General features: G+C 41.7%; 2 protein-coding genes across 2 annotated transcripts in view; one reads left to right on the top strand and one right to left on the bottom strand.

Annotated features, from left to right (window-relative positions):
- The window catches only part of LOC109422966 (O-acyltransferase like protein), a 59,198-nt gene extending 58,767 nt beyond the window's left edge, over positions 1 to 431 (top strand). The window contains exon 10 of the mRNA XM_029861564.2: positions 133 to 431. Coding sequence (XP_029717424.2) covers positions 133 to 360 — 228 coding nt within the window. The 3' untranslated portion in view covers positions 361 to 431. The remainder of the gene's footprint in view (positions 1 to 132) is intronic.
- On the bottom strand, positions 421 to 17,270 carry LOC109422967 (EP300-interacting inhibitor of differentiation 3). The gene is made up of 3 exons (XM_019697867.3): positions 16,800 to 17,270; positions 16,220 to 16,735; positions 421 to 728 (listed from the first exon to the last, which is right to left on the bottom strand). Exons 1-3 carry the CDS (start codon positions 17,148 to 17,150, stop codon positions 645 to 647), a joined length of 951 nt encoding a protein of 316 aa, XP_019553412.2. The 5' UTR covers positions 17,151 to 17,270; the 3' UTR covers positions 421 to 644.
- Positions 17,271 to 19,315: the final 2,045 nt, after the last annotated feature.

The following is a 19,315-nucleotide window of genomic DNA, read 5'->3' on the forward strand; positions in this document are numbered from 1 at the left end:
AGAAGAAAGCTTTTTCCTTGTTGGAAAATCAAGTTAAGAAGAAGATGAATATCGAGATCAATGATTCTTTTTGAGATATTTTCCTTTCCAACGACCCTAAAACAACATCTTACTCTTATTTCACATCCCCAGTGCGACTTCAACGAGTACGGTGTAATCTTCCTGGCATCCTACCTGTTGACGGTCCTGTTCGAGACGCCCTACAGCAACATCAAACGGTTGCTGTTCGACAAACGCCGGGAAAAGCAGCCCGCGCCGAAGCTTCACGACAAACAAGGCCAGCTGGACACTGCCTTGAATAGCAGCAAATCGATCATCTATTCGACCGATCCGATCGCCAAGGAGCTAAAGGATAGATGAAACTCCTACGGGGTAACTTCTAGGCGGAACTAATGTTAAGCAATAAAAAAAGACTTACAGTGATATTTATATTGGGTAGTTTGGTGGTTTATTTGTAACATAACTTATCCGAATGCATAACAGTCCAAGCGTTTAAAATACTTACATATCGAAGGGGCTAAATAAAATCCAATTTACTGTTACTTACTTCACATCAACAAACCCTGAACTTAGGGCACGAACAACAAACAAAGGAATGGAAGTTTTTCTCTTTAAAACTAAGCTGCAAATAGGTATGCCAAAGCCTACCGTTGAGACTGGGTCATGTTCAGCTCCTCTCGGTTCAGGATCAGCAGTGGTTCATCGACTTGGAAACGCTCGATCATTTCCTAGAAGGTGGAAAAAGTTTCGTTTTAGATAACATTAAAGACGATTCTGTTGTGATATAAGTTGTATTAAAAACTCGTCAATTGTTGCACACTTCATGCTTTTCTTATGAGGTGTTTTACTTGAATAGTTTTATATCTCCAATTTAGCCAAATGTTCGCCGGCATTGCCCGAAGGTCATAGAAGCTTTTTTTGATTCTGAACTCAATATGAGATGTCCAGGAAAGCTTGGAATCAAGAATGACTCCAACGTACTTTACCTGTTCAGTCACATTGATTTCAGAATCAAAGAAACGCAAAGGTCGAACACCATTACGGTTTCGCTTATGGGACGTAATTTATGACGCACCCAGGAGAAGAGAAACGTCATCGAGCGAGAGGAGAAGTTTGTTCAGTGCCGCGTCGAGAGTAAACAAAGCGTGTATTTCGAAGAGAAAATAAAGTTGAGATATTTAACTGTAAACCGCGTTCCTTTGGCCTCGTTTCCCTTGCGTCCACTACATTGGTGACCCCGACGTGATCCGGGAATATTCGCGTAGTACGGTAGTGGAATTCCGGTCGTTTTTTTTTCATCAACATCGTTTCTGACTTTCCTAACCTCAACCACGGTATGCCGAACAACGATCAGCAGCAGGACGCTCGCACTGCAGCGTCGGTTTCGGTGAAGCTTCCCGATTTTTGGAAATCGGATCCCGAAATGTGGTTTGCGCAAGCCGAAGCGCAATTCATCCTGGCAAACGTTACGAAGGATGATACCAAGTTTTACCACATCGTGGCAAAAGTGGACCAGTCGGTGATCTGCCATATTGCTGACTTGGTTTCCAACCCGCCCGCTCAAGATAAGTACAAGTCACTCAAGGATCGGCTGATCGCGCGATTCGCCCTCTCGCCGGAGGCTCGACTAGACCGCCTACTTGGTACCACTGATCTTGGCGACATGCGCCCAACGCATCTCTTGGCGAAGATGCAAGAGCTTGTCACGGGACTCAACGTAAACGACAACCTTCTAAAAATGTTATTCCTGCAGCGCATGCCAGCACACGTCCGGCCGATTCTGACAATCAGTGACGGTACACTCTCCAAGTTGGCGGAAATGGCTGACAAAATGACGGAATCTCCTATCATCGCAGCCGTTTCAACGGTTGCCTCCGGAAGCTCAGCAACGAATGATGAGATGGAGCAGATGAAGGAGCAGTTGGAAGTGCTTAGTGCGGAGTTCCGTCGTCTCAGAAGCAACAGCACAGGCCGCCGTCGCAGCCGATCAGCATCCAGATCAACAACCGAGATGTGCTGGTACCACCGGACATTTGGTCAGCAAGCTCAACGGTGCAAGCAGCCATGTCAGTATCAGGGACCAAAAAACTAGATTTCTGCTCACCTGAGTCGGCGAAGGTGGGTAGTGCTTGTTCCAGCCGGCGTCTCAAATTACACGACAAAACGAGTGGTCTTCGCTTCCTAGTCGACACAGGTTCCGATGTGTCGATAATTCCAGCCATCAGGACAGACAAAACATCTGCACCGATGCCTTTCGTTCTCCACGCGGCCAACGGGTCGGAAATTAAGACGTACTCCAGCAAATTCATCACAACTGATTTGGGCTTGAGGCGGCGATTCACATGGAGTTTTCTAGTGTCGGATGTCAGTCATGCGATTATCGGCGCTGACTTCTTAGCGCACTTCGGATTATTGGTCGATTTGAAGAACAGGAGTCTTGTAGATGCTAAAACGAAATTGCAGGCTGTTGGTGAAGTGATGACTACCGACATCCACAGTATCACTACCGTCGACATCAACCATCCGTTCCATGAACTAATTGCGGAATTTCGTGAGATCACGCTTCCATCGACCCTCCAGGCCGAGACCCAACATGATGTAACGCATCACATTATTACGAAAGGACCACCGGTAGCATCAAAAATGAGGAGAATGCACCCGGATAAACTCAAGGCAGCCAAAGAAGAATTTGCCTTGATGTCGGAATTGGGCATCTGCAGACCTTCCAGCAGCAGCTGGGCCAGTCCCCTCCATTGTGTCCCAAAAAAGGATGGTCAGTGGAGATTCGTCGGGGATTACCGCCAGCTGAACAAGGTTACCGTGCCAGACCGATACCCGGTACCTCACGTACACGATTTGCTCCATGCTTTTCAAGGTAAGAATGTTTTTACAACTTTGGATTTGGTGCGAGCCTACCATCAGATTCCAGTGGAGGAAGCTGACATCCCCAAAACAGCTGTAATCACTCCGTTTGGATTGTACGAGTTTACCCGCATGTAATTCGGGCTATGCAACGCAAGCCAATCGTTCCAGCGTTACATGAACAAAATATTTGGCGATCTTGATTTTGTAGTAGTGTTTATCGACGATATTGGCATCGCTTCGAAGACACTAGAAGAGCACTTGGTTCATGTTCGAATTGTGTTCGAGCGATTGAAGAAATATGGCCTGGTGATTAATGTTTCCAAAAGCCATTTCGCTAAATCAGAAGTTGACTTCCTGGGGTATTCGGTGAACAGTGAAGGCATTCGTCCTCTACTATCTAGAGTTCAGGCTGTTCTTGACTATCCACGACCTTCGACGGTCAAGGATCTACGCAGATTCCTAGCATTGATCAATGTCTACAAGAGATTCATTCCAAAGGCGGTAGACTTACAATCTGAGTTGCGAAAATTGATACCTGGTAATAAGAAAAACGATACTCGCTCACTCGAATGGAATGATGCTTCTCAATTGGCGTTTGAACGGTGTAAGCGGTCTCTAGCAGATTGTGCACTATTGTACTATCCGGATTCCAATAAGCCACTGTCATTACTAATCGACGCATCTAACAATGCAGCTGGTGCTGTTGCTTCAGCAATATTCGGAGTAAAAAAATGGCAGCCGGTTGGGTTCTATTCAGAGAAATTTTCAAGTGCGCAGAAGAACTATTCTACTTTTGGTCGCGAACTCACAGCTATGAAGATGGCGGTGAAGCATTTTCGCTGTTTTCTCGAGGGTCGACAATATTGTATCTTAACGGACCATAAACCACTGACCCACGCCATGAGTACCAATTCTTCCAGCAGATTTCCGCATGAAGATAGGTATTTACGCTACATTTCTCAGTTCACCACGGATATACGGCACATTAGTGGCGTAGACAATACTGTAGCAGATGCTCTATCTCGGGTTAAGACGGTCGCAGTTATTGACTACAATGCTATTGCCGCTGATCAAGTTGGAGACCCAGAACTCGAGCGTTTGATGACATCAAGTTCGCTGAAAATGCAACCAATACGATTTCCTCATGTCACACTGCCTGACTATTTGTATGTCTATTTGTATGTCTATTTGTATGTCTATTTGTATGTCTATTTGTATGTCTGCATCTGGACAATATTTACCGCCGATGCTCATTTTCCCACGTGAAAGACTAACGGATAAGTTGAAGGTTGGGGCTCCGCCTGACACGGTCTTCGATTGCAACTCGTCTGGATGGATGACTCTTGATGCCTTCAACAAATGGTTTAACCACTTTCTCAAGCATATCCGACCATCTCCCACTAATCCAGTGCTGCTTCTTCTGGACGGACATGCCTCGCACACGAAGAATTTGGCGTTTCTCGAAAAGGCCAAGAAGAACTCTGTTACAGTCATGAGTCTTCCACCCCCCTGCAGCCACAAGCTCCAACCGCTTGATGTTGCTTTCATGGGTCCGCTGAAGACCTACTTTTCTCAAGCGCAAGAGAGATTCATCAAGCAACATCCTGGAAAAGTTGTTACACTTAATGAGATTAGTGCACTGTTGGGAGAGGCTTTTTTGTTAGCAGCAACTTCATCCAACGCCATCAGTGGTTTCAAGAAAACGGGTATCTATCCCTTCAATAAGTTTATTTTCACTGATACAGAATATGCTCCATCCAATGTGACCGATGTGGTTGATGTACCAGACATGCCGGAAGCTACGTCGAAGGGCTTCAAAATCACACCTGCTATGATCCAGCCTTTGCCTAAAGTGAAAGACAGGAAAATTACGAAGCGCCGCACTAAGGGGCGTTTGGCCAATCTAGCTGGCCAATATTATTTTCAGGGGATTTTCACATATCTAATTCGCAATTAGCATTGAAACACTACATAAACGACATTTGAATGCAATTTGCATGATTCACACAGTTACAAATGCCCTTTTTATGAAATTGCCTACCTTTAGGCGTAAATCATGGTTTAGAGAAATTTATTTATCAAATAACTCCAAAAGTACATCACATGTAAGAATTTTGACAACAAATTCGAATTTAGGGAAGCTGCATTTTACTTGTCAGGGTATTTTTTACATAAACGAACATTGTTTATTGGAGACATTTCGCATTTAAAAACACAAAAAAAAATATTGATAGATTCTTGCATTAGTTCAATATGTACTGAGTAAACCAATACTTGTTTCAATAATATGAAACGTTTAACTTTCACTTTTATGCAATGGTCGTTGATAAAAGTTGATAGGTATGATCAATGTCACCTTATATTACGATTACTTTGATAACTCGTGAAGCATTGCATACTTTACGTAATAACTATCATTTCAACGATCAGTTCAGCAAAATGTACACGAGGATCAAAAATTATAAGTATAGAACTCCATCCCAAAATTATTTCGATGAAAAAGAAGTTAACTTAGAGTTTTAAGCCAAAAGTTAAATTCGCAGGTTTTTTTTTTAGTTTTTATTAATGTGTATTTTAACTTATAGCTAATTCTACACTAGATTCGTAGATGTGTTTTCCTTTGTTAACAGTTTCAACCTGTTCTACAATCCCATTTTAAACAATTTTTAAATTAATTGACGTTTATTATTGGTAAATCAAACAAAATAGAATCAAAATATGCCCATCAAACGCTTAACTGAATGGGTTCTGATGAAATAGAACTAAATTTGAAAAATCAGACGGCTTTTCCCAAAGACTGTAATACGCCTTAAAGTATGCAATGGCCCTGAAATTACAATTTCTTCAATAGCTTTCATTCAGAAAAACGTTGAGTACTCAAAAGTACGCACTTTTACGCAACTGGATTTTCTATTAGGCTCAAAAAGGATGTAAGTGCTTGTGTTATAGGAAGTCTCGACCCAGCAATCGCCAGCAATCAAAAACTACAGATGTTTCTTTGCTTGTTTTCACATGAAGGAGCCCCAAAGTAAGAAACTATACAAATTTTGAAAACATGAATGGTTTTATCACCTCGTTGCAACAATTGTGGTATATTTTGTCTATTGAAACTGACTTTGCGGTTAAAAAACTGAAAACATATTCAAACAACCAGAGACAAACTTTACTCAAAAATTGTAAAATTCCTCAACCCTAGCTTTGACCTAAAGCAGACTTCGTATAGGTTTGTTGGATGGATATTCGAGTATAGGGCATTATTCCACAACTATCCACTTATCCGCGAGCGGTAATGGCGGCGGCGGGTTTTTAAATTACAGGGTTGTTACGAGAAGGGTGGAAAAAAATCCGCGCCAAATCCGCGCGAGTTAAATTTGAATCCGCGCCAAATCCGCGCGATTCTGGAATCAAATTCGCGCCAAATCCGCGAGAGTGTGAAGATAAATTTGTGTTTTTTTTACTTACCGTCGTGCGGGGCTTCTTTTTACACTTTTTCATGATTTTTCAACTTTATGACATTATAACTCCCAGAGTAGTGAATGGATTTCCACAATTTTTACACATAATAATTGTGGGTATGTATGTAGGATGTATGCAAAATTTGAAGTAAATCCATCAATAAACAAAAAAGTTGCTCATACACCAATCGGACACATCTCATATAGAACCAGATGGGGGCTACTTTGGACATTTTTATCTAAAACAAAATTGCATTTCAAATTCCAGGTTTATTTAGAAAACTACTTTGTACCAATACTGTAGTATACTATAACAGACATGATTTCGATAAATTTATGCGTTTGAAGATGGTTCCATGCTACCTTTGGCATTATGAGCAGCGTGATATTGCTATATAAATAGCCTGAAAAAAAAGGACCATCAATCCTTTATTTGGGTGAAATGGTCATTTATAATGTATAAAGATACAAATATTCGATTGTATATGTTACGTTGATATATTTTGAATGAATTGATCAACCCTTTGAAATTTATGAACTGTAGAAACAATGCTTACAGACCAAATGTTCTGATACGTTATGTATATTGTATTGATTTATTCGATGTATTTTCGCGTCCTGCCAAGCAATAAACGGTCTGTTTGAAAAATAATTTCAACCAAATGGAGGGAAAACTATTGCTTCGTAATAGTCCCAAGGACATCAAACAGATTTGAACCATATTTCGAATTAAAAAAATTCATATTCGAAAGTGTCCAAAGTAGCCCCGCATTTCAAAAGTAACCCCGCACGACGGTACCGCGCGTTATTGAAGAAATCTATTAAACTGGAATGGACTAGTTGAGTGCTTGATGAAGAATGAACTTTTGATTTGTTAATCAACGCAACTTATTTCGATTATTGTAAGCTTTCTGCTTGAAATTGAAGACATTTCTGCAAAACTCCCGATTTTTGTTTTTTGCTAAAAACATCTCTCAAATATATTTTAATCAACTTTTGGTAAGAGTTCGTTAGACAAAATCTCAGGAGAAACATGTCCAGAACTAGGCACTGGATTCGTGGGAAAAATATAAAAAACTGAAGAAATTCAATAGGGAACTGGCATAAATAAATATATTTCTGTAAATAAAAAACTTTGAGATAAACAGAACGTGAAGACTTTCTATAAGTAGGGAATCGCGCTACTTGGGCGGTGGCTTCTATATTCGTCTGTTTTCCACTATAACTCAGTCAAATTTGATCCAAATGACACAACTTTTGGAATGTGGTGAGATAGGTATAGTATCTACCCGTGTACAACATTTCAAGTCAATTGGTTCAATATTGACTGAGTTATAGTGGAAAACAGACGAATATAGAAGCCACCGCCCAAGTAGCGCGATACCCTATTTCTGAATATTTTTGGAGAAGTTCCCGACTACAAATTTTTTAGAAGAATTTTTAAAACCAATTAGAGCATTTAAATTTGAAAGTATCCTAAAAAATTCTTATAAAATCACTTCGATTTTTTGAGTAATGCCTTAGCAATTTTCTCAGGAGAATACCTGGAAAACATCCCCTACAATGAGTAATCACTGGGAAAATCCTTGAAGGACAATGTTGAAAATTTGAAAAGTTGACTTGCTAGAGTTTACCATGTTTTATTAGGAGTTTCTCTAACAATTCCTGCAGTAATATATCAAGGAATGCCTGCAGAGATTCCCCAGCAATTTTCGCTAAAGTTTTCAGTAACAATTCTTGCAATGATTTATATGCCTTCAATTATTTTCTCTAGGATTCCCCTCAACTGATTTTTCCCGAAATAAACTAGGTATTTATCTAGAAATCTCTTTTAAAAATATATAGCAAGTGACTTTTAAAATTGTACCGGTAATTCGGGCAGATTTTTTCGGAACTAGTCTTTCGGCTTCTGATAAATTGATTTTCTGGGAACAAATTTGATTTTTTTTTGAGAAACTTGTGTTCTTTGACAGTTGAATTTAGATACATAACATACCCGTAATAGAAATATTGGAGGAATTGTTACACAACTTCTTCAAAGAAATATTTTGAAGAACTGATGAAAATCGTAAAAAAGTGTTGCAAACCAAAATGAAAACTTGCTCTAAATTCTTCACTAGCACACAGCGCCTTCTCAAGCACATTCGTCCGCTCCAAAATCCGCCCAAAGAAATTCGAGAAAACAGAAACCAGTCCCAAAGTTTTGCTTGCTTTGTTTTTTTTTTGTTCGGACTTAACAATAGATCACCGGTTTTATTTCATACAAAATGCCCAAGTTTGACGATATGGTACTCGGTTTTTGGTGAGCCGATCTGGCTGAAATTTTGGAAACCGACATGAATTTACGGGAAATTTGAATTGTATTGAATTGATTGAGTTCTGTTCACTACTTCCAAAGTTACAGATATACGGTGCGACGAATAGACTTTTATGGTGGTTATTTGTGGTCAATCTATTAAAAATGTCCCCAAGTTTAACCCTTTCAGGACGGTTGGGTCATTTGCACCTCGCTGACGCGTTCTACAGCGGTGAGGTTGGTGAAAAAAGTCGTCCCGAAGGGGTTAAATGACATCCTTAATTATAGTACTAGTATGTCAATCACCGAACATCAGATACTCTGATATATCCTTTGGTAAAGGCAACCTGAAAGTGGTCCTATTGTTTTGTCGTTTCGTATATCTGTAACTTTGGAAGTAGTGAACAGAACTCAATCAATTCAATACAATTCAAATTTCCCGTAAATTCATGTCGGTTGCCAAAATTTCAGCCAAATCGGCTCACTAAAAACCGAGTACCATATCGTCAAACTTGACCATTTTGTATAAAAAATGACAGGTGGTCGTATTGTGTTGTAAGACACTGTATATATAAATGCAATGGCATACGTAGGACCACGCATAACTCGTGAACGAAACGTCCGATTCTTCGGCTTTGTGACTTGGACTTGAAACTTTAAAAACGCAAAGTTTGTCGGAGACAGCTAGTTTAACATATTTTTGAAATATATCGACTACCTACTACTATATCCAATCCTGGCAATTTAAACAAACACATTTCATAATTTTATTATCAAGTGTCGATAATCTTTCAATTATATAGCTATACACACTACAAAAATCAATTCCGCGCCGAATCCGCGCGAGGGCCAAATTTCATGGGAAAATCCGCGCCAAATCCGCGAAAATCGCGAAATCCGCGAAATTCGCGAAATCCGCGCTGTTGTAACAACCCTGAAATTAAGAAAAATGTATCGATTTTTTGATTTTATACGAAAGAGCAGCTTTTTCTGAGCACCTCTGATTTTTTTCAGATTTTTAGAACTTCATTTTGGTACCTAAAATCAATTTCAAAGAGATTTTTTTAAATCACCTTTTGACAGCTGGGCAACTGCTTGACAGCTCCACCCAGTACAAAATGCGACAAGGGGTGATTCGATAAATCGCTCCCATACAAACTTCAAATTGATTTTTAAATAGGTTCCCGGGCACCAAAATTCATGAAAATTTGGATTTCGGCTCAGTTTTGCATGCAGATTCAGAATATGGAATTATCTCAATACCGATAAAGAAGCCAATTAACCGATTCGAATTTTGACGTTTCTCGGGGAACGCAATCGGTTGGCGCCACTAAACGGTGGGTGAAGGGGTGAGGAGGAAAATGAAACTGTTTTGACTTTCCCCCATGAAACGTCAAAATCCGAACCGGTTGGATATGCCCGCCGCCGCCATCACCGCTCGCGGATAAGTGGATAGATAGTAGAGTAAACATAAATCTGCGGACACCGCTGACTAAAATGTTTCAAGCGTGTAAATAGTAATTTTCAAGAGTGCGACGGTTGAATATGACGTCATGCGCTCCATTGATGTTGTCCAAATCGTGACGTCATGCTCGTATGGATACAGATTTTGACAGTTCGTTTGGATACAACGGATTCATCAACACGGATCTACACTGAACTACAAATCAACCCAAATTTAAGTTGTTTTGACGCAATCCCGGTCTTCCGTGGAATAACTCAAATTTGCGTTAAACAGCGCAAGTGGTGAGTGAGTAGTTCTCGTTTGAGAGCGGCAAAAAAAATAACCCAGTGGTAAGTTATTTTCACCCAACGGAGGCCTCAAATGACACAAATTTGGGTTAATTCAAGAAAACCCAAATTTGGCTTCTTCCACGGAAGAACAGCGGATGCGTCGGTGCTTCTCTCTTTGTTTTCAACAACATTGCGGTGGGGCGAGGGAGAAAACAACCCAACTTTGAGTTAAAACTTTAAGCAGTTTAGCCAAATTTGAGTTTTTAAAACTTATTCTTTGGGTTATAATATTTTTCCGTGTATGTTTACTCTACTATCTATATCCACAACCGATGTCAATTATTCACAGGTCCGGGTGAACGTATATGTTTGCCTGTATTTGTCGATAAAAATATGTAAACAAACCGATCAGCTGATCGCGACGTCACGTTCGCCAAAAAATTTGTTCGCAGCTTCTGGAACGTGACGGCACCTTCGGCAACTTCGTGCGATTTCGGCTTCCCGAAGTTGACATGACACGACTACTACTTCCAAATTTTCATATCACAAACACCACTTTGCCCGATGGGCCTAACCTGGTGAAATTTAGAACATTGATCCACAACTATCCATGTGTCATATTCAGTACACATTTTCACAACACGAGCGACTTTGAAAAATGACTTATGGCCAAACGCCCCTTAGTGCGCCGTAAGGAGAAAGCAACGGAATTGACCGTGGAAGTATACCTATGCCAATTCAAGGCCGCGCAAGCCGAAAAGGACATTCTCCAAGTGAATCGAGCAATCAAACGACGTCGCAATCCACCGAAAAAGGTGAAAAAAGGAGCTGATAAGGAGAATCTGGAAGACTCACTTTGTTTCTCTTGTGGGCTCTGCTTCAGTTCCTCCCAATGTGGAGAAGGGTGGTCGAAATGCGCCACGTGCAATTCGTGGTACCACGAATGTTGCGGAGATGATTGTCCATCGTGCAACCAAATTGATTGTTGAGTTGTTGAATAATTTTTGTTTGGTTTTGTACATTTGTCAGTACCTACATATTTGGAATCTGCTTTTGTATTTGAATTTGTTTAAGTCCAATAAAGTCACATAAACAGTAAACTAACTTATTTGAAATTATTTTATTTGAATGCATTACATTTTTAAACAAACCTACTTATAGTGGACATCTTTCCCCGAGGGGGTGGCCGTCTTGCCCCATATGGTTAAAATTGAAGTACAAAACACACATTTTATAAACTATTTTATTTTATATTCAAATGTTACTATTTAATAGTTTTTCATACTGACATGATAGTAAAGGCATGAAATAGGTGCTTTGTGCTTAAATGAGCGTTATTTTGCGAAACCCGACCGCCCCACATATGTCAGTTCTTAGGGTGGCCATCTTGCCCCACAACCCCCTACTACTTAAGATTTCATCAAACTGGAACCTTTTAAGTTAATGTCTGAGCTGCCCTAAATGATATGGTGAGCATTAGTATCACTGCCAACAATTAGTGGAAGGCTTTTTGAAGTGCATTATGCGATATCTAGTTTGAAAGCATCTGTAGAGGATGGTTCATCATGCGGTAAATAAACCGAACAATAAACGTATTTCCTGTTGAGATTTCCAACACCTGTATTCCAAAAAGAATCGATTGTGATAGCACATACACTCTGGTTAGTTCAGAGACGAGTGTAGCAATGGTTACGCTGTTGACAATCACACAGGCTCGAGGCGTATCACGCGAGTTTGCCCTTTCATTTTTACTAAAAGCAGCAAACACCGGATTCACAAGGTTTCCTAGATAGAAATTCCCCTTGCGAAAGTAAAGTTCTTGGACTAAGGCACTTGGGCTGTACCATTTTGCATAAGTCTGCAAAGTTTGATAAAGGTACAAAACTGATCACACTCATTCGAATACGATGATTTATCGCCGCATGACGTGAAAATCGTTGTCGGCTACATGAACGCGCAGGTAGAAGGAGCGGAAATGTACAGACCGGAAATCGACCACGTGCTAATCGACGGTAAATTCTTCTTGGATATAACCAATGTCCGCACATACCGCCGCAGTGCGAATTAAGATTCGGATCACTACTTAGTCGCTGTATGCATGCGCTTTCGACAGTTATTACCACGCGTCGAAGTCAAACGCCGCGGCTCAACAGCGAGCAGATGCGTAACGTAGAAGTGGCTCATGACTACGCGCAGCAGCTAGCAGTGGCCCTACCAACGGAAGAGCAGCTTGGCGCAGCTACACTTGAAGATGGCTGGAGGGACATCCGATCCGCCATAGGTAGTACCTCGGCTACAGCACTAGGCTTCGCAACTCCGAATTACAGAAACGACTGGTACGACGGCGAATGTGAACAGTTGAAAAACGAGAAGAATGCAGCATGGGCGAGAAAGCTGCAACACAGTACTAAAATCGAATGAGGCACGTTATAGACAGACAGGCGCGGAACAGGCAGAACTCAGTCTTCCGAAGGAAGAAGCGCCAACACAAAGAACGAGATCGCGAAGCGATGGAAGATCTGTACCGCGCTGTGTGTCCGTACACACGGAAGTTCTACGAGAAGCTGAACCGCTCGCACAGAGGCTTTGTACCACAATCACGAAAATCTTCTCACGAGCAAGTGTGAGGTGGTCGAGAGGTAACGGCAGCATTACGATGAGCACCTCAATGGCGACGTTACAAGCACCGAGGGTGGTGTGATAACAGATCTAAGAGTACGTGCGCAGGACGGAAGATTTTCTGCCTCTTACCTCCAAGAGATTGAGGAGGAGGTTAGCCGGTTGAAAAACAACAAAGCCGCTGGAGCAGATCAACTACCAAGCGAGTTACTAAAATACGGCGAAGAAGTACTGGTGAGATCACTACACTGGGTCATTACCAAGATTTGGGAGGAGGAAGTATTACCGGAGGTATCGTATGTCTAATCTACAAAAAGGGCGACAAGTCGGATTGCGGGAACTATCACGCTATCACACTACTGAGCGCTGCCTACAAGATACTCTCTCTCTCTTATATTTTATGCCACCGTATATCACCGATTGCAAGAGAGTTCATGGAGCGATATCAGGCTGGATTCATGGGTGAACGCGCTACATCGCAGATGTTGCAGAAATGCCGCGAATACAACGTGCCCACACATCACTTGTTCATCGATTTCAAATCGGCGTATGATACAATCGATCTAGAACAGCTATGGCAGATTATGCACAAATACGGATTCCCGGAGAAACTGATACGATTGAACAGGGCGACGATGGATCGAGTGATGTGCGTAGTTCGAGTATCAGGGACACTCTCGAGACCCTTCGAATCTCGCAGAGGGTTACGGCAAAGTGATGGTCTTTCGTGCTTGCTGTTCAACATTGATATAGTGGGTGTAATAAGGAGTGGAACGATTTTCACGAAGTCCGTTCAGCTGCTTGGTTACGCTGATGATACTGATATTAGAGCATCGCCACGGGCGTCCCTATCTGGGTCCCTATCCCTATTTCCGGGCCCTGAATAGGGACCCATGTTCACACCGGTGGTATCTAAACGGGAATGAAAAATAAGGACGCGACATGGGATTAGCGATGGGTTTCCACATTTGGGGACCCACTCAAATCTTGCACTGAGTTGCTATTCCGATGGTTTGTGTGACGTCACTTTCTTTATTTACATTTTGCGGTGAAGTGAGCTGAGCAGTGATGTGGAAAATGAACAGCAGTGGATAAATAACGCAAGAGGTGAATATTGATGTACTTTGTCTTACGTGACTAGATGTTTTCCAGAACCCTATCACAAACAAACAGACGCAGCACTAATCAATAATTTTATATTTTTAAACAAAAGAGCATCTTTTTCTGAGCCACTATGATTTTTTTCAGATGTTTAGAACTTTATTTTGATACCTAAAATCAATTTCAAAGAGATTTTTTTGAAATCACCTTTTGACAGCTGGGCAACTGTTTGCCCAGTATAAAATCCGACGAGGGGTGATTTATCAAATCGCTCCCATACAAACTTCAAATTGATTTTTAAATAGGTTCCCGGGCACCAAAATTCATTAATTGGATTTCGGCTCAGTTTGGCATGCAGATTCAGAATATGGAATTATCTCAACACCGCTAAAGAAGCCAATTGCCCATCTGTGGCGTTCGCAGCGTTTTTGTTCAAATTTTACATTCGCTCACTATTGTCACCTAGTTTATGATTGGCCACTCTATTGGCCAAACTCAGTCCTTTTAAATTGGGTGAATATGTTTCCGCGACTATGATTTTAAATAGCAAACGTTTCACTTGAAAGAAATTGCTATTAAAATCATCGTCATATAAACAAAATCCCCAATGCCAAACACGCTATTTCACAAAACGCTCAGTAGGTGCCGGTAGTGAGCGAACGTCAAGCGAGAGCAAAAATTATGTGAGCGCCGTCGCGAACAATTTGCAAACTACAGTATATTTGGTTTAAATATTCTTAAAAAAAATAAAACGATAAGAGATGACTAGAGGGAGACCGGAGACGTCTGCTTGTCTGTGACGAAATGTTAGAAGTGTTACGTGTGCTTGTCTGTGACTCTTTATGCCTTTGTCATTTTATGCAGGATTCATCAAAAACTTGGACATAGGGTATGTGTGCCATCAGTAATCTCACGCTCCCATATTCATCCTATTCGAAAACAAGCGATTACGACACCGATTGATTCCGTTCTTTTTGTTTTCATGGGTGCTCACTTCTAACAAAAAATACAAAAATAAGAAACAAAACAAACAGTGCTTCAATCCTTTGTTTTTCGTAGGATGAAAATGGGAACCACATGCTTAATAAGGGAACTAATACCTTATTTAATTTGTTTTAATTTGTACTACGTCCGATAAAAAGTAAGGACCGCTTTTAGCAACGCACGGTGGAAATTCAATATGTTTTTGAAGTCCCTAAACCCAAAATAGAAACCACTGGTGGGAAGGTGGGGTGCTATCCTAAAATAGCACCCGAAAACGAGGGGTATAATAGGGATAGCGATGAGGACTCCCGTGGCGATGATCTTATAGCTCGTAAATTTGAGACGATGGCGGAAACGTATATACGACAAAAGCAGGCAAATCGGATTAGTCAGTAATGTGTCGAAGACAAAGTACATGATGGCAAAGGGCTCTGGGGAGGAATTACCGCGCCCACCACCTTGAATTTCTACCGACGGGGATGAAATCGAGGCGGTTGAAGAATTCATGTACTTGGGCTAACTGGTGGCCGCCGACAGAAACACCAGCAGAGAAATTCAAAGACGCATTGTGGCAGGAAATCGAGCTTACTTGGACTCCGCAGAACTCTACGATCGAACAAAGTTTGTCGTCACACAAATCTACAAAACGTTGATTAGACCGGTAGTCTTCTATGGGCACAAAGCATGGACTCTACGTGCAGAGGACCATCGCGCCCTTGAAGTTTACGAACGGAAAGTGTTGCGTACCATCTACGGCGGAGTGCAGATGGAAGACGGGACCCGGAAAAGGCGAATGAATCACGAGCTGCATCAGCTGCTTGCTGAAACAACCAACCATCGTCCACACCGCGAAAATCGGGAGGCTATGGTGGACGGATTACGTTATCAGGATGTCGGATAGCAACCCGATTAAAATGGTTCTCGAGAGCCATCCGACCGGTACAAGAAAACGTGGTACGCAGCGAACACCGCAAAAAAAAAACTAGGGGGGCATCCATTTAGTACGTCACGCTAAAAATGGGAATTTTCAACCCCCCCTCCCCCCTTCGTACGTGTTTTTCCTATACTTAACACATTGCTTGTCACACTTTTCAGAACCCCCCCTCCCCCCTCTAAGCGTGACGTACTTTATGGATGCCCCCTAGGTGTAGTAATATCAACTCACCCGCCACTTTCTGGTGTTCAGACCGAGGATGGCCTGCGTTGTCTCCGTCATCCTCTGCGCCTGTTCGGTCTCCTTCTGCGTGGTCGGCCGGATAATCGGCTCGTGATTGGAATCGCTCAGCAGGGCAACGCGTCCATCGCGAATCAGGAACGATATCTGGAACGCATTGTCCACCGTATTCATGAAATCCTCCGGATCGATGATCAACTCAAAGTACGGTATCTCTTTTCCACGTTGCTCGTAGATTTTCAATATCTGATTGAAGATCAGATTCAACTTCTGGGCACTCTTTTCCTTCTTCAGGAGTTTGTCCACGGTGTCCGGCTTTTTCGCTTCGCCGTAATCGGCACGTTGCCTTTGTGTGCGCTGCTTGGCCTCCTTCTGGACTACCACCGGTTCGTGTTCGAATGCACCGTACAACGATTGGCTGTGCTTGGCCATGTAGAAAATGGAAGCCGCTTCCCGTGTGAGCTTATCCCAGTTTTCGATGCCCTCTTCCGAGTCGAAACTGGACAACTGGAACCAAAAAAAATCAGAAGTTAGTCGGGAGCTTCCATACTAATAGGGAAAAAAAACTCACAATAACACCCACGAACTCGTCATCGGAGAACTCCGAGTTGCCCATCCTCTGCATGGCCGCGTGGACCACGTCGTGGCTCATCCGGAGCACCTGGGCATCCATCAGCACTTCGGTGGCATTCTCGGCGCGGTCTTTGATGCGGCCTTCGGTCTGCAGGGCGTTGGAGGTTTCCATGATTTTCTGAACGGCCTGGAAGGTATCCACCGGGTCGGCCGTTTCCGCCCGTAGCCCCAGCTGGGCGCCTTCTTCTAGCAGCTCCTTGTATCGCTGTTTGCGCAGCGAACGCTGCATCTTTGTTTGTATCTCTTCGCGATCCATTGCGGGATTCTTAGAAGAAGCAATACTCGACATTTTAGCCACTAAACAACTAAAACAGCAGAAATAATTTTGAAAAAGTTCGATAAAAGTTTGTTTTTAACTGTAAACGAAACCGCAGACAAAGCAAAGCGCGCGAATCAAAATAAAACACTTGAGAATCAGGAACACCTTTTCAAAATGTCGTATGTTTAAATGGAAAGTTTAAGTTCCCAAAATAAATTCTTGAAAAACACTGAAATAGTACAAACAGTATTCAACAGTATACATAAAAATGCTACATATTATTACATTTCAACATAAGCATTCAGATAAGCATCGAATTAGTTAAAAAATTGTAAAAATATAACTAATTAAATACTACCGACAGGTCCTTTTCACATGAAACATGTGTAAACAACTTAAACGTCAGAAAGAACAGCAGTGACATTTTGCACTTGTGGTCGGTTTTTGAAGCTGTCTGCTCCAGGGGGTGATGCAAAACCAACACTGGAACAATCCATCCTACAAATAATGGATAAATTGTTATTAAAAAAACTTCTACTTTTCCTGAGTTTTTTAGCGTATTTATTTATCATGGGTCATATTCACGCATGCGGACGGTGGATAAATTTGCGCGATAGGCAAATCTGACGGAAGCTAACGATTCCTCCACATCTGGTGGCAGTAATGAGAACCCTACGAAAAACGTGACTCCGCGAAAAAAGTGCCATGCGGCACCTACATTTCAAAAGGGCGTAACTGCATTTCAAAACAGTGCCTATTTTTGAAGCTGTGGATCGTATTTCATATTTCCCATGAAATCCATCCCCACTATCAGAAAGAGGGGGATTTTAGCTTTCTTTTAGTGCTTATAGATTGTCCAAAAGATTGAACATACGATCCACAGCTTTGAGAGAAGGCACTATTTCAAAAAGCAGTTACGCCCTTTTAAAATGTTGGTGCCGCATGGCGCAGCATAGGCAAAGTGCACTTTTTTGCAAATTGTTGTTTGCTGATCGCTCGGCTGTGCACTCAGAATAATTAACATATCAAATATAAGTTCCCTGCACTTAGATTGTGACCAATTGCTTTTGCACTTAAAAACTAAGTGCAGTCCTATCGAAACTTTGTCAATTCAGTCAAGATAAATTTCATGTGCGAACCTTTTGCTTTGTAAATATCAATTGATGGATTTCAAATTGTGAGGCACTTGGTTCCTATTACTAAGAATAACAAAATTATTGGCTTTAGAAGTTGACTTTGAAGTAAAATTAAATGAAAATTTTGAATAATCTGTGATCAAACTGATATAAATATACTTTCCAGATCATTTTCTATGGTTAGTTTTGGAAAGTAATTAACCAATTCGATCACATATTATGCCGAACTAGATTTGTTATCTAACACCAAATAAAGAGAACTGATGACGATGGTTGCATCCTACGGGTTGGTCCTACGGCTTTTCGGGCCCGTATGAAGTTGATCACCAATATCAACTTCTTTTCCCGATCAGCCTAGATAGCTGTGTAGTGTCGGTAGCGGTTAGTTCAACTGGCTAAGAATAGCACTACGGACCGCCTGTTCCAGTGGTAGGAATCCACTAATCAGGTGACCCCTAATTCATGGTGTTATGCGGCTTTATGCTTACCGTGCCTAGGAATGAATGGCTAGGGGGGTCTAATAAAAACCTAACCGCAAACGGAGCCTGTGGAGTACCAGGGCACCCTCCACAGTATTTGCCCTTACTGTGCTAACCGGAGCAATAGCGCGGTGGACCTTGTGTTTCTCCGAGACAATCAGCTGCCCTTCTTCAATCTCATACTTGAGGCTGAATAAGGGCGGGATTATGAAGATGTTATTAATTAGTTTAGATTTTCACCTATATGGTTTCGCATTATGCGTTTTACACAGTGTATTCTGTGCATCCTCGCCTTTGGCGCACTCAATTCGATACCGATCTGGCTTTATTGTTGCTGTTCTTTTTTGTGCTGTGATTGTTAAGAGTTTAATCTTGCCTAGTTTGGGTAGTGGCTACGGTTAGAATAGCTCAGATCAATCTTCAGCACAAAAGAACAGCAACGATCAATCTTTGTAGACTTATGCAAAATGGTACAGCCCAAGTGGCGTTAGTCCAAGAACCTTACTTTCGTAAGGGGAATTTCTATTTAGGAAACCTTGTGAATCCGGTGTTTGCTACTTTCAGTAAAAATGAAATGGCA

This window comes from Aedes albopictus, chromosome 1 (assembly GCF_035046485.1).
Source record: "Aedes albopictus strain Foshan chromosome 1, AalbF5, whole genome shotgun sequence".
Classification (NCBI taxonomy): Eukaryota; Metazoa; Arthropoda; class Insecta; order Diptera; family Culicidae; genus Aedes; species Aedes albopictus.